Here is a 14,663-nt window from a genome sequence, read left to right as displayed (position 1 = left end):
TTTTCAAATGCAAATGACAGTATGAATCTATTTTTAAAAAACCAAACCTGAAGCATCTCCAACTTAAAACCTTTGTTTAAGAAAACGAAATTTAATTGGTCCAAAATACCGATTCATTATGAAAGATGTCTTGGATAAGTTAAGCTTTTTAAACAAAAATCACCGGTTTGAATCCTGATAAAGAAACTTAAATGTTTCTCTTGCAATTTTGAAGCATAAGGTTTTGACAAGTGTCCCAGAAAGAATAAGAAATAATCAGAAATAAAGCAAAGCAAAGTAAATGGACAAGACCAAAGAGTACATCGGGTGCATTTTTAGTGAAGATCAGGTGTGTGCAAACTCAAACGTTACATTTATGCCTACTTTTCGTTGGAACCGAAAAAACCTAAATTCGATTTTTTTAATCGTTATTTTGAACTTAGAGCATCAGTTATGCTTATCTTCAGTTTCGATACTCAGAGTTATGGCATATCGTTATACTAATTCACCTGTTACTTATGAGGAGAGTTTTTTTTTTTCATGAAGCCAATAAGTTTTGTCTAATTTCGATAATGTACTCCACTCCTAGATGTATATTATTGTCATTTATATACAGTCAGTTTAAAATACTTGAAGACACCCTTTTGCACCGCAGCATCCATCTTGTGCCACTGATGGAAGAGGAGATTAGTCGATGGCCGGTTATTCATGGACGGAAATCGTACTAAGTGAGAGTTATGGGCCTGAAGCGGGGAGGAGAGTTGCGTGTAATATGACGGCAGGTAAACGAAAACCTGGATTCAAAAAGAGAAAGCCTGTGATACATTGATCCCCATCATCAGATTCACACCTTTATGTACCAGAACATTTCACGAAAATCTTCGGACGTTGCCAGGAATGCCCGACCATCTTTAGCCAACCTATGCTGATGCGATTTCCCGAAAGTTTTCATCGTTTGGCACGTTTCATGATTGCTTTCAAGGCTAGATAAAAGTCGGGACTTTCGTATATAGGTGCGAACCAGTCACTTTTACTTCTCACTAGCTGAAAATAAATTGTGTACACCTGCTTATGGTTAAATGTTTCACTCGTTTCAGATAAGAAGGATAAATCGAGGGTGTCGCCTAACTGTCTAGCAACATGTGTGGTCAAGTTCTGTTGCACTTTCCAGAAACCCTTTACTTGTTTTCGCGCAGAGGAAGGCACATAGTAGCCGACGGCTGCTGTGTGCACTGATCTACGTGGCCACGGCCATTGGCACCAGCTGTTGTGTAAGACAGTGTATTCTTTAGGGTCATGAAGGGATGGGAGGAGGGGGGGAGGGGGTGGTAATGCCATTTCCCAGTCCAAATTTGGACAAAATTCCAGTCCCAGTGTACCCTGGGTGCCAGAGGTTTTATTTTTCTTTCGCGAGGGGCGGTTAAAACGGAGAGGCAAAAATTTGAGCCTCTGGTCACGGCAGTAAAGAATTTCACTTCCATGCGATTTCGAAAGAAGATATCTTGTCAAACCGGTTTTCTACGGTGGTGTCAATGTTGTACCCAATTCAAGCCCTTTGGGAATAGGACGTTTTAACTCAATTTGACATTTCCCATCGTGCAGCAACCAATCAAAAAGCGACATGAATCCACAAATTAATTACCGTTGGTGGTTGTGATTTCACTTTTCTCACGCGTGACTGGCTTCTAACTCGAAACGCAATATTATTTCTAGTATTTACGGTTTTCGGATTGGATATGCGAATTAATCAAGGCATTCAAGGGACAAATAACCACTACGATGGCAGCTTTTGGATAACTGAAACCACGATCGTGCGAACAAACTTTCGGCACAAGTTGAAATATCAAGATTTGCCTCATCCAGTTGACAGGACCGCAAACACATCCTCACGCTTGATAAAATTGCTGAACAGGTTTCAATTCTAAAATCTCCGAAAATCCAGAATTTACTGTGTATTTCACTGTGCAACCTCTAAATGCTCGCTCGAATTCCCAGTGTTGTTTTCGTAGCACTGCTTGCGCTCAAAACCGGTTTTGTGGCCACTGTGGTGCACTATCGCCATTCAACCAATGAAATTGAATGTTAGATCGTTTTTACTCGGAAAGGACTGGCACTGACTTCGAAAACCAATCAGCGACCGTGTTCATAATCACAGATCAGGGAAGTGAGATTCCCAACTGCCGTGACCAGAGGGTTTTGTTTCCTTCACCACGACGGCTTCGGGGTTCGTCATCACGGCTTTGCCGCTCACAGAGATCACGCCAAAGAAAAAAAACCCTCTGGTACCCAGGGTAGTTCCAGTGGCAAGTTTTCTTACAAATACCAGTCCCTGCTACTAAAATCCCAACCGGGGTTATGATAAGGAAAACATAATTTTAGAGCTTCGATACTTTGTACGGAAGCAGTTAATTAATGGTAAGTCTCAAAACGAAACATTAGATTACTGGAGAACGGAGGCAATAAAGACAGTGCGAGGTATAATTTGCAGCTGCACGGAATTGCTTACCCAAGTGTCCGCCGAAAAAAGCCTACTATCACCTGGCACATGAAGGTATTCTGAATGGTGCAGTCTCCCGTTTCTCTACGTCACCTTCCGAGTCACTGTCATCATCATTATTACTAACTTCATCAACATAAGTATCCTCTCGGAGTCTTCGCCCTCTTCACTAGACCAATAACAATCGCTAGGCCGAAGGTCTTGCAAATCGTTAGGGTGCGTTCAAAGACGTTTTATAATTTAGTTCCTGTGCCTGATACATTTGCCATGGTGCCTTGCCCAATACTTCATATGAGCTTCTTCTTTTCGAGTGATTGCATTGGTTGCAGTGTTAGCTAGTGTGTTGAGGGAAGTCGATTCGTGCCGCGAGTGAAGCCGTATTGGACTGGTATAGGGATGTTGTAGGTAAGGAGCTTTGAGGTTCAAAAACAAGTCTGTTAGCATCAGGAAGGTTTGAGAGCTGTGGTATTCCTTTCTTTCATTTTAAAACATTGACTCACTTTTTGTCCAATTTCTTAGACAGGCGATCTTTCAATTTTGACGATTTCGCCTCAATGGTGAGAGCAAATGTGGTTCCGGTCAAGAGGTGACCATTTTTGACCTGAATCACATTTGCTCCACCATTGAGGTAAAATTGTCAAAACTGAAAGATCGCCTGTCTAAGAAATTGGACAAAACGTTCAATTTTGTAAAACAAAAGAAAGGAATACCACAGCTCTCATACTTGGGCAACGACTCAATCGTTTTCATCAGGAAGGTCCTCACTCTCACATGGCCGTGGCCAAGAACACAAGAAGACCACATGAAATATTTGATATCAGCAATTTTGAGCAGAACTAATACCTCATGTCCTCTGATAAGGCAAATCTCATTCACATCTAGGACTCTTTAGCTCGCATTCCCCGTAACAAAATCCCAGTTCCTGCAGATATCAAATCCAATTTTCCCAACGAAAAATCACGTCAATCCCGATTCTTGTCTTACCCCCTCCCTCATTCTTGGTGATACAGACAAAATAAATAAATTTGAAACTTAAACTGCATTCGTATTCTGATGGCACAACAGGCACTCTTGCCAAGTCTACCTGAAGTACGTAATGCTACTACAAATAAAAACTTTCCTTCGTACTTTGTATCTTTATTATATTGACATCCATCTCAAAAGAATTTTGTGAAGGAACCGTAAGCTCACAAGCCTTAATGGTTTTTCATTAGCTTTCCTCGGCGAGTCGTCATTTAAATCGTATTTTTCTTTTTTCTGTCATTTATCTTTAAATCTGTAAATCCAATACGCAATTGTAAAATAAATAAATAAATAAAGGAAAAAAATCTCAATCTGTTCAATTTGTTCTGTTCTGGGATTGCACGTCAATAAGGTGTACAGAATAGATCACAGAGTGACGATGTAATGTAGGGACTATCTTAGGATTTAACTGAATACGTTAATGAGGTCATTCTTCTGCACTCGGAAAAGGAACGGCTTCGACACCAAATGCCCAACCCCTCTTATGTAAACGGAAATGGCTTAAATCTTAGGGTGCTCAATTTACCATATCACCACAGTTGATAAACCCATTTCTTTCTTTCACTCCCTCGCCGACGCAGCCATAATTAGCCATCTCTCATCACTGGCCACTATCTTGAAAGAACAACAAAACAGAAAAGCAAGGTAACACACTCTTACACCAACCCAGTGTGGCCAACACGTTACACACGGTCAATTGGCAACCAAGGAGAGTTGTTGCCGCATCAGCATGACATACAATGTCATACCAAACGGGTATGTTACGCACCCCTTTAAATGGCAGCTCCACATACAACAAATGTGGTAAGCTGGGTTGGAAACAGCACAGCCTTTCTCCATGCCATTCTCGTTCCCAGAGATGCAATCCACGGCACTGGCTAAAAGGATCGCAGCTCTGGCAGCTGAGAATGACGGCATGTGTGTGGGAAGGTGGATTACCAAAAGAGAGTGTCACAAATCTTAATGTATCGGGGATATGTTACTGGGTATCAAATATTCAATTAGTAAAGGCAACCAGATATAAATTACATGGCGCTTACCCTCAACTATTGATACAGCCAAAATTTAAAATAAACAGCTTTCTTGTCAGAATAGGTAAGGGTAGAACAGCGAAAACATAAAAGGACTACCTTAAAGCAAAACAAAAGATGTTCAAACATTCAAATCAAATTTTGAATAGTCCGGCTTTTATTTGCGCAATGCCAATGGTGTGAGCGAAATACAAGTGATGCAGTCACTTGAATCGAGTGTTATCTTTGAGTGAATTCTTGTGTTTTTGGTAGCCACGACCGCCCATAACAGGGACATAACAATGCAGAACCTCCCTGCAACATGCTAAATTTAGGTTTGCACAGTTGAGGCAGCATCTTTAAGCACTTGACCTTTTCGCATCAGGGATGTCAATTCTTTGATTTTTAAGCTAATGAACGTGGCATACGTGCACAAGAAAAAACAAACGGAAACTTTATGGAATGACTAAAATTGTTTACAACCGAAAGTGATCGACAAAACGGGTGTGCTGGTCGCTTTGTGGACACTACAACCTTCACTAGAACGCGTGAAAGACAACAACGAATCCAAGTCAGCCTCTTTACTTAAGACATCGCCAAACTCAACAGCTCATTCAAGTTGTCAACTGGCTATTTCCCCACGATGCTGCGCAAGTTTTGTATTTTTGTTGCTGTCAGTGTGGCGCTACTTTCCTGCGAGGCGAAGACGACATTTCTTTATCCGAAATTTAAGGAAATGATTATGGAGAAAAGTTTTGACGAAAGCACAGGTGAGATTAGTAACATTGCAATGGTCGATTTGTTTTGTGAAAAACCGCGATAGACGATTTCCGGTTTTTCTCGTTCGAAAAAATCTGTAGTTGTTTCTGCTTTTCAGCCCCCGTCTGTTACACAGCTTGATTAACCATGCACTCAATATTTGAAAATCGTATGAGCCACATGTAGATATTTTCAGTATTGTTATTACATTGCTCTGTATTATCAACTTGGAAAGTCAAAATACTGTTTTGACTATGCGGCATCTCAAACTGAACTTTGCTTCATCTCACTTGTAACTGGATAAACGAGATAAATATTCTCAATGTGTATTCGATTCCAACTTTTCATCGTCTCCACAGTGTTCGGGACGGTAATTATCTCTGGACACTAAAACTGACGGAGTTAATTTCGAGCAAGCGATATTTTTCCAGGTTAAATTTAATTTCCTTAAGTTCTCTGTTATATATGCAAAGGAAGCATCGGACAAAGTACAGAATCGCACCCGTTTGACAGGTTGATGTCCTTTGTTTGGGTTTCGTAGTAAATTGTGCACATTTCAGGGGTCTTCAATGTGCTAATTTTACTTTACGTTGAAACTGACACACTGGAAAAAAGCTTGGAAAAAAACTGCCACGATCACCATTCCCTTGACAAAGTGTGGTTCAAGCAGTAACTTCATTGTTGAAGTTAAGCGAATGTGAGCAAATTAAGAATAGCACCCCGGGCTGGAGATATTGCAAAAACTCGAAGGCATAAAATCGACAGTATTGGAAAATAAGCAGAAAACTTAAACTGCTCTCTCGCTTTTTTCTTGTCTTTCTGTAAGAGTCATTTAGTTCAGAATCGACGAAGGCGGCATGCGATGTGGTGGAGGCTGGAATGTATGGATGCGTCTCGCGCATGCGTTAGATTTTTTGCAATCCGGTGTGGCCGGTATCGCTTGTCAACTATAAAAACCAGATACGCACTCTGTAATACAATTTACTTTGAATTAAGTCAATCAAATTTCAATTTAACATCGTTTTTAGTTGGTCTACGGACCCAATACTCGACATTGTCATGTTCATTGACAACGCAGCGCTCGCTCGATCCACAAGGTCATCAGGTGAATTGAGTAGAAAATTAGTAATACATTAGCTAAAGAACACTTTGTGGTCTTTATCTGATCATGACAACGGCGGTTTGTTAGCGAAGAGCTGTGAAAAGTTTTAATTTTCCCGTGAGACAGGCAAAGGCTGATCCTCTTCCTCTAAACATAATTTTTTTTAACATCATTACTTCCAAGAACGTATTTTAACAACACAACCCTCTACAAGAATTTCATTTTTTTCGACAAATATCGTTCAAATCTCAGGAACAACCTGGGGAGTGCCGTATTTTTTCAAGAATTTTCTTTATTGGTGCAAGATTTTTGTCTATTATTAGTTCCCTGTGTGCGAGTATTTTGCATCGCTTGTTAAATTCACCCCGCCTCTTCAAAACATTGAATGTGATCTCTCCTCCATAACAGAAGATGAAGTGATTAAAGCAAATTATTTCAGGAAATAAACCTAGTATTAGACATTGTCGGAATATTTACGAAGTGAAAATTAAATTGCACGATATTAACCGAATTTTTACACTGAATATTTTAGAAACCGAAACAAGCCTAAGCATTTGGGTGTGGTTGCAAGTTTGCTGACGTCAAGAAAAATTAAAATTTTCTGCGATTCCGTGTAAATATGTATTCTCTGTTGCCATTTTTGGTAATTTGGCGTTTTCGCGTACTTTGATTAAAATGTGTTGAGTTAAAATCAACTTATCAGCATTAAGCAAGAGCCTTAAAAGTCTTGCAATGAGTGACCAAGCCGGAAATATTTTAGGATGTAAACTGGCTGCTGATGAAATACCTTTGTTAATTATCAGTGGCAGGCAAGCCTTAATTCCCATATCTTTCAACTTGATTCATAGCCTAAACAATTTGCACATAATTAGATACAGACCGAATTGCAGTCAACAACACGAAGAATTCCTTAAGTTAAAATCGCGAACTACCTATTTGCAGCAACACGAGTAACATTAGACGCAGCGTTGTTTTTGGCTCAGGGCTCTCAGAACAACTCGCGGTTCATGTTTTTAATAATGTGGACTAAAGTTCGAGGAACACTTGACATCAAACAATATATAAGATCAAGAGAGGATAAGATCAAACATCACTTTGGGAAAAAGAAAGTCTCTTACTTGAGCCAAACCTCATGAAAACATTTACAAAGATATGAGATGAAACTATTTTCTTTTTCTCGTGTGCAAGATCTATTTTTCTGTAAGAGACAAATTCTTTCTAGAACAGAACCAGAATCCCCTCCCTGCCGCGTAATTATGACCCGTCTTTCAGTCCGCAGATTGTGAATTCTGGTGATAACGTTTGAAATAAGAGGCGAACTGATTTCTGTGAATACCTCATGAGTGAATGAACATGACTTGTAAGGCCATCCCCCTTTTTTTTTTTCGTTTGACGTCGAATGCGATTCCTGATATTGGGTCAGTCGGTCGGATTTTTAAAAAACCTGAAAAAATTCACAAGAAGTCTCGAAATAGGAGGTCTGGTACACCAGCATCATTGCTGTGGAGCCTGGAAACAACAAGTCATGAACACAAAATCAATATGGCGGAAACGTTTGTTGACGTTATTGTAAATTTAAGACAACGTGTTTTTCTCTCTGTGCTCTTACTATGCTCATTTTTCAGATAAAAAGAATTATTTAAAGTGAAAAATGATGTAATTACGTCGTTACTTTTTTTTGAAAATTCCACTTACAAATTATTGTGACACACCGATCTCTTAATGTGATCCACCTTCCCACACGCTTGCCGTGGGACAACAGTTTTGCTGTTCCCAACCCAGCTTACCACATGTGTTGCATGTGAAGCTGCCAGCTAAAGGGGTGCTAAATACACCTGCTTGGTATTTTAGCTACGCCAGGCTGATGAGGCCCAGCGATTCCGAAACAGCTGCCTATGGCTGCTAATTGACCGGATGAAATGGTTGTGCGCATGCTTGATGTGTTGGCAACACTGGGTTGGTGATAGCATGTGTCACCTTCCTTTTTTTGTTGTTTTTGACTTAATTAGTGAGGTAATAGTCACAATTCCTCCTGGGCTTTTCAGGTCTGTTTGGAGGACTTTTGCCAGACTGCTTGTAGCCTACGTGTAGCCGTACTCTCCCTCCCGTTTTTAATTCGAGGAGAGGATACATCTGCACGTAGGCTTCTAGACTGCTTGTTACGCAGTTGGGAAGTGAAATATCCCCCGATATGGAGCTAGAGACCAAACCGCAACACCGGGAACACCGTGCCCTGCTCTTTCTGAATAGGAGGCAGTGCAGGAGGCAGTGTGGCCCAGTGGTTAGGGCGCTTACCTTGAGATCAGGAGATCCCAGGTTCAAAGACGGGCTCTGACCACTCGCTGAATTTGTTCCAGGTAGTCTCTGGTTCAACTTCTCAGCTACGCTCTTGTAAATAGCCAACTGGTTTGCCTCCGGCCAGTTGGGATTCTTAACAGTTGTTGTTGTTGTGTTCTGTTGTTTCGTTGATTCATTGGCCCTGAAAAGCCCCCATGGGGAGCGGTCAATTAAGTATGTATGTATGTATGTATGTATGTAATAGTGTGTTGCATCTTGAACGGCCCGTCCCTTTCGAGGTTTTGAACCAAGCTTGTGAGACGGGGCCCACCAGGTTTATCCGAGAAGCCTTGAAAGTCTAACCATTTGTGGATGTAATTACAAATCCAGCACTTTCTCCTCAGTTAATCAGCCAATCCTGAAGCCCGTTCAATAAGGTACGACACGACCCACTTTACAGCCATGCAAATAAAGCTCGATGTTGTTTCTATTCCTTGTTTTTCTAGACAAACTTGAAGTTGAATTTGCGGAGATAAATGAAGGGACACTTTGTAACCCTCAGTCATAAGATTGTGGCTCTAATTAAGTGCATTGCTAGGGAATATCCGCGGAATGAAGACAAAAAATGGTCGGACTGAATGAAGACTCTTTTCAAATGTCAGTAAAGAACGTCGATATTGGTCTTTGGCTAGGTTACCTCCGTTCTAATTCTCGGGCTTGTGTTGCCTTAAAGTACTTTCACAGAATTAAATTTTGAACTTTTGATGATTGGTTTCCCATCTTTTAGGTCAATGCAAATACTTTGACAAGTCATACAAGAACGGACAAATTATGGTGACTAAGGTCCCGGATGAAGGTTGCCAAGATAAATGCATCTGCCACGTGTCTGCATATTTTGAGGGATTCCTGTGCGAGCCCTTGTGCCCACAGTACTATGACAAAGCATGCAGTCCCGGATGGGAGAGCAAGACAGAAATGGTGCCCGCGGGACCTCCAGAATTTGGATGCTTCTGTACGGAAACGACTTGCATTCCGTCGCTTAGTATCGAAGCGTTCCATCAGCTGTAACAAACGTTAAGTTTTTTGGCTTTTTTAAATCACATGCGATGGCAAGTTTTAAGTTAAACAAAACGTTTTCGTAGAAGTTTTAGTAGTTTATCCAAGTGCACACTGGTATATTTCAATGTCAGCTACATGATCTTTCCCGACAGGAAATGATTCTTCTCGTAGGAACTTAATTTCTTTTGTGTAAAACAACTTCATCTCTAGGAAATCTTCAAAGGTACGTGAAAGAGAGAGAAGAACTACGCATGGCAGTGAAAGAAAACTTAGTACGTGGTTTGCACGTATCGAATCAGATATCTTTTTAACTTGTAAAAAAATCTAACGCTAATTGGTAAAATAAATAAATGAATACATCAAGTACACAATGTAACTGGGCAATCTTTTATTGAACAATAAAGAGTCCTTGCTTTATGATGCACATAGATGGTAAAGAACTGCGACTGTTTGTTTCGGGAAATAATCTACTGTGCAAGCTGCAAAAAAATGATAACAACAGTAAATAAATGAAAAAAAAATCAACAAAACATCCTTTACATATAAATGGCAACATTTTGAATGCATGTCAATGAGAAACAAAATTCTGTATCATTTGATCATTTTTCAGTGTCAAGACGTCGTCTGAATTCACCCATTCTTTTCCACTCCGATGATTTTGCCAAAAAAAAAACTCTAGAGCCCCTAAAGTCATGTAGGCAATTCAGATCCGTGTTTTCGAAAAAAGCTGGTCTTAAACGCGATCCGAAATCTCTCTAATTTATGCATAGACAACGCCCGCCCAAGTTGAGAAACCGATCTTTATATAGATGGTCTGAGGAAACGTTAACTCAGAATAAAAATGTGTCATTTGAAAGCTCCGACTCATATGTTCCCTTGCATGAGGAGCTAATAAACAGGAGTGTTCACGATCATGCTATGGTCAACCGCCAGCACGGCCGAAGGAAGAAAAATTGAGGGTTTTTTGTTCTGGGTTCCAAACTTCACAAGACTACGGCCCAGTGAGGTAAAACATTTTTTGTTGCATGGTTAGCATGTTTCTTTTCGTCTCTTGGTGCAAAATAAAGCAACTTGATTGTGTAACTGTACCTGCCTATGTCTCATAATAGTGTGAGAAATTAGCTCCGTCTTGTCGTGTGTTTCGGTCCAAACCCAACAGGAAAGAGGGACACTCCTGTTTATTTAGCTCGTTGGACGATATTGTCATTAGGAATATATTATGATTTAATCTTGTGTCGAAACTTCCATACCTATCTTAATGCGAGCTTAACGTTATTATCTTCAGTTGGCTTCAAGTTCACCTAAAATGACATAAAAGTGAAGTTCCGATGTGGAGATGGAAGTTCGATGCCTTTATAACATCGAAGTACAAACTGCGGGAGGACTCAACTCTTTTTCTCGGAGTTGAAGTCAAGTAGCACTAATCTCTGGCGTTTAGAACCAAAGATCAGCTTACAAAATGTGGCAGTCAATGTTAAATAATCATGGGTTGACCCGCGGTGTCCGCGGGTAGTCAAAGATCTTGAGAATCAATTGGGCACTTTGTGCTCGATATCCATAACTTGTACTTTCCTTATAAACACATTTTCCGTGTTTAGTTGAAGGGAAACATTAAGTGAAGATTTCATTTCGTGTAATTGAAGTGAAACAGAAAAGGGGCTGCGGCAATGCTGACCACAATTCATTTGGAAACTAAGTCAACTTTAATAGTGGCCTGCATTGCAGGTGTTTTTCAATATTCAAGGACTCAGTATGTCTTTCGCGAAATGTTTACTTCTGTAGATCCTGTTAAACCTACCTTTGCCCAAATTAATCGTATTTTTTCGGTTGTGCCATGGCCAGCGCTTTATCTCTGAGGACCGATCATGTTCTGTTCACAGTTGAAGGAAAGAGACGGTGAGAGACAGAACTGCATTTTCTAAACTACTCAGTATGTTCCACGCGGAATTTTTATTTAGCGGCCATCTTGAATTTCTGACTTAGAGGAAGATTGGGGAGAGAAATAAATTGCCACCAAGTGGGGTGGGTGGATCAGAAGCGGAAGAGATGAGGCAAAATAGAGAGAAGTGGCTTTCTCCAATAAGACGCCTGCATTGTAGGTTATTTTAATAGCTTTCATTTAGCCACTAGGCCGCTGGTCAAGTCAGCAACATAGTTACAATTGGTAGTTTTTACATGGTGATAATCTTAATGTCCAAGGGCAATTCAAGCCTTGTTTTTTATTTTAAGAAATCTTTATGTTCTACTTTTTGTTCCCAAAACGACTCATTTATAATTTGTGTGGGACATAAACGTTAGCGTTGTATTGAGTATTGAGTCGTTTTAAACAAGAGAAAAGGCAAATCTTTCTTGTAAAGGTCGGTTGAGTTCATTTTTGCTCTTTCAGCTTTCCGACATTGCACGATCCATTAAGTCGAGTATGGGCAGTTTGGAATAACTGTAGATTCTGTTAAACCTACCTTTGCCAAAATTAATCGTATTTTTTCGGTTGTGCCATGGCCAGCGCTTTATCTCTGAGGACCGATCATGTTCTGTTGACAGTTGAAGGAAAGAGACGGTGAGAGACAGAACTGCATTTTCTAAACTACCTTTTTTTTTGACAAACCTCACTGATATAAATCATATTCTTAAAATTTAAAGAAGTGGTGCCGTCTCAATATACCTTCATCGACAGATGCCTTTTTAGACCACTTCCGAAGTGAACGGCCATTATTGTGCTGCTTTGCTGACGAGACAAAGGAAGAAAGAGAATGAAATAAGGTTTTGCTTAAACAGAAGAATTACTCTGGTCAATCACACAGACACATATCATATGTCCGACAGCAAATACAAGCGACCCGGCGTGGCGCTCAGCTCGGGATAACGCTGGGGAGCAAATTACCCTAGTGATTTTGCAAGTGAGGCTCGAGATTTCGTAACCACTTAGCTAGCACCACATAAGAGAATGCATCCAGACTGAACTGCTAACATGAATATTCTCACTTTTGTTGTGTTCTCAAACGAAAAAGGAAAGAGAACAAGATAGAATTTTCATGACTCACCCCATCGAGCCTCTGCTTTACTTTTCACCCCTAAATTTGGATTTTAAAAGAAATAATAATAGCAAAAACGGTTAGTTGAACAAAGCAATAGACAGTACTCTTAATACTATATATTGATCACATCAAAGAAATTCCAAAACAGTTGATTTCAGTGTTAGTCTCGTCATTGATGCCTGCGTGCATGCAGACCGGAATGGCTATTTTTAAGTGATCTTACCATCGGATTTGCCTTACTTCTGAATGAAATCGTCTATCTGTCTTTAACTGGTATAAAGTAACTAGCTTGTGAAAAGGTCAAGTTTTTAAAGAAAAGTGATGAAACATGCAGTTACAGTTGGAATGGAAAGGGCGCGAAAGAAACCAAAAAGCCAACATCAAGAACGCTTAACTCGCACCTTGTCAGACTTTCCTGTCTGGCCGAAAACTTACCGGTTAGTGCATCCATACAAACCATAATCAAAAAAAGAAACAGCATAGTTGTTTGTAGTTTCATGTTCAAGTTGTCCCCGAACGCGTTTGTTTAAATGTCTGGAATAAAAAAACACAAGGTTTCTTATCACCAAGCCCATGATTTAGGAAAGAACCGTATTCACGTGAAGTTAAGTCCCTAATAGAACGAATGATATCAGAGCGTACAATGAGGAGTGTAAGATGAGATTTTGATCCTTTCTTAACATAACCAATATTTATGATAGGAACTTGCTTTAATTCAGTAGACGGTATCGAAAACTTAAATTGGTTATAGATAGAGCTTCAAGTAAATTTATCATCCTATTTAGAGAAAAATATGGATACGAACCCAGTTGAATGAATATCCCAGCCTCGTTTTCCTTTCACTACGAATTCATGCAGTCTCTTCTGAATATATACAATTTGAAATTTGTCAATCAGCTGTGCTTTCCATATTTACACAACATTAACGAATTACGAGATCAATATTGCGGAGTATTTGCTTGGAAAAGAACATTCGACCATATGTAATTTCTTGTTAATCACCTTCCGTCAACTATAGAAGGTTTTGCCATCTTCAAGACAAACGCATCCTTGCCCAAAATTTCTTGAATCAGTCATCGATAAATTCAACTTTAAGTTAACTTATATGATATATCGAGAAAAAAACCAGCATTCTTTGATATGCCTCGCTATGTTTGCAAGGGCGTAGTCAGGATTTTTCCAAGGGGGGGTCACAATTTGTCAAACAGAGGGTACTCACCAGATTTTCGCATTTTCACCACCTGAATATTGTAGGTTGTTTGCTCACGGACACCCCAGTACCCCCCCCCCCCCCACCCCCGTCCTCCTAGCTACGCCCTTGGCTTGCCAGCTTGTGCTAAAATTAAGCAGCACTGATCTTAACTAATTTTGGGCACTGTAAACAAATGGAAGCCAGGATGTTTTTTTTGCACAATAAACGAATGAAAATCTTTCTAAATTATCGAGAAAGCAATATTATATTAGCAATATTAACACTGAAGATCTTTTGTGCATATATGTCTTTCTTTTGGAACCAATTTTACGGTATTCGATTCTGCGAAATGCTCAGATACATGAAAATCTTGTGTTTCACTTTATTCCTGTGTATGACAAATTACCAGAAGCCAACGTTATAGTATCACATTCTTTAAAAAAAAAGATTTCACAAACAATGTGGAAAAAACTTGCCTCGAGTTCTGATAATTTCCGTATTTAAGTAATGTGTGTCAAAATGAATGAATTTTAAGCGGCTTGCTGCAATAAAAACAGGAAACGTCAAAGGTGTACAGATAAATATGGGAACCGTTTCTGTTTACTTCAATAATTAGTATTTAAACAAGTACTGGCACCTGCTATTGAAAAATAACCATACGGATGTTCAATTTTAAAGAGGTAAAAACCACGATCCGACAATCATCTTTTTACGAAGCAGCCATTTTATA

General features: G+C 39.8%; 1 protein-coding gene across 1 annotated transcript; it reads right to left on the bottom strand.

The window, feature by feature from the left end:
* Window positions 1-10,079: 10,079 nt before the first annotated feature.
* On the bottom strand, window positions 10,080-13,605 carry LOC138017016 (uncharacterized). Its single transcript, XM_068864220.1, has 8 exons — window positions 13,547-13,605; window positions 13,177-13,275; window positions 12,748-12,777; window positions 12,369-12,431; window positions 12,166-12,237; window positions 11,505-11,576; window positions 10,957-11,007; window positions 10,080-10,185 (listed from the first exon to the last, which is right to left on the bottom strand). The coding sequence occupies exons 2-7, from the start codon at window positions 13,238-13,240 to the stop codon at window positions 10,988-10,990; spliced, it is 321 nt and encodes a 106-aa protein (XP_068720321.1). The 5' UTR covers window positions 13,241-13,275; window positions 13,547-13,605; the 3' UTR covers window positions 10,080-10,185; window positions 10,957-10,987.
* Between the last annotated feature and the right edge of the window lie 1,058 nt (window positions 13,606-14,663).

The sequence above is a fragment of the Montipora capricornis genome, chromosome 9, assembly GCF_036669925.1.
Source record: "Montipora capricornis isolate CH-2021 chromosome 9, ASM3666992v2, whole genome shotgun sequence".
NCBI lineage: Eukaryota > Metazoa > Cnidaria > Anthozoa > Scleractinia > Acroporidae > Montipora > Montipora capricornis.
Note: the sequence above shows the minus strand (reverse complement) of the source record. Positions and strands in the feature narration are given on the sequence as shown.

Bases quoted from the DNA above. Each gene is read 5' to 3' on its own strand.
- LOC138017016 (XM_068864220.1), bottom strand. From the start codon at position 13,240: ATGAAACTACAAACAACTATGCTGTTTCTTTTTTTGATTATGGTTTGT. The intron at 12,238-12,368 runs GTATATTGAGAC...AACTGTCAACAG, and splicing joins AAAGGCATCTGTCGATGAAG to AACATGATCGGTCCTCAGAG. The intron at 11,577-12,165 runs GTAGGTTTAACA...AACTGTGAACAG, and splicing joins TACGATTAATTTTGGCAAAG to AACATGATCGGTCCTCAGAG.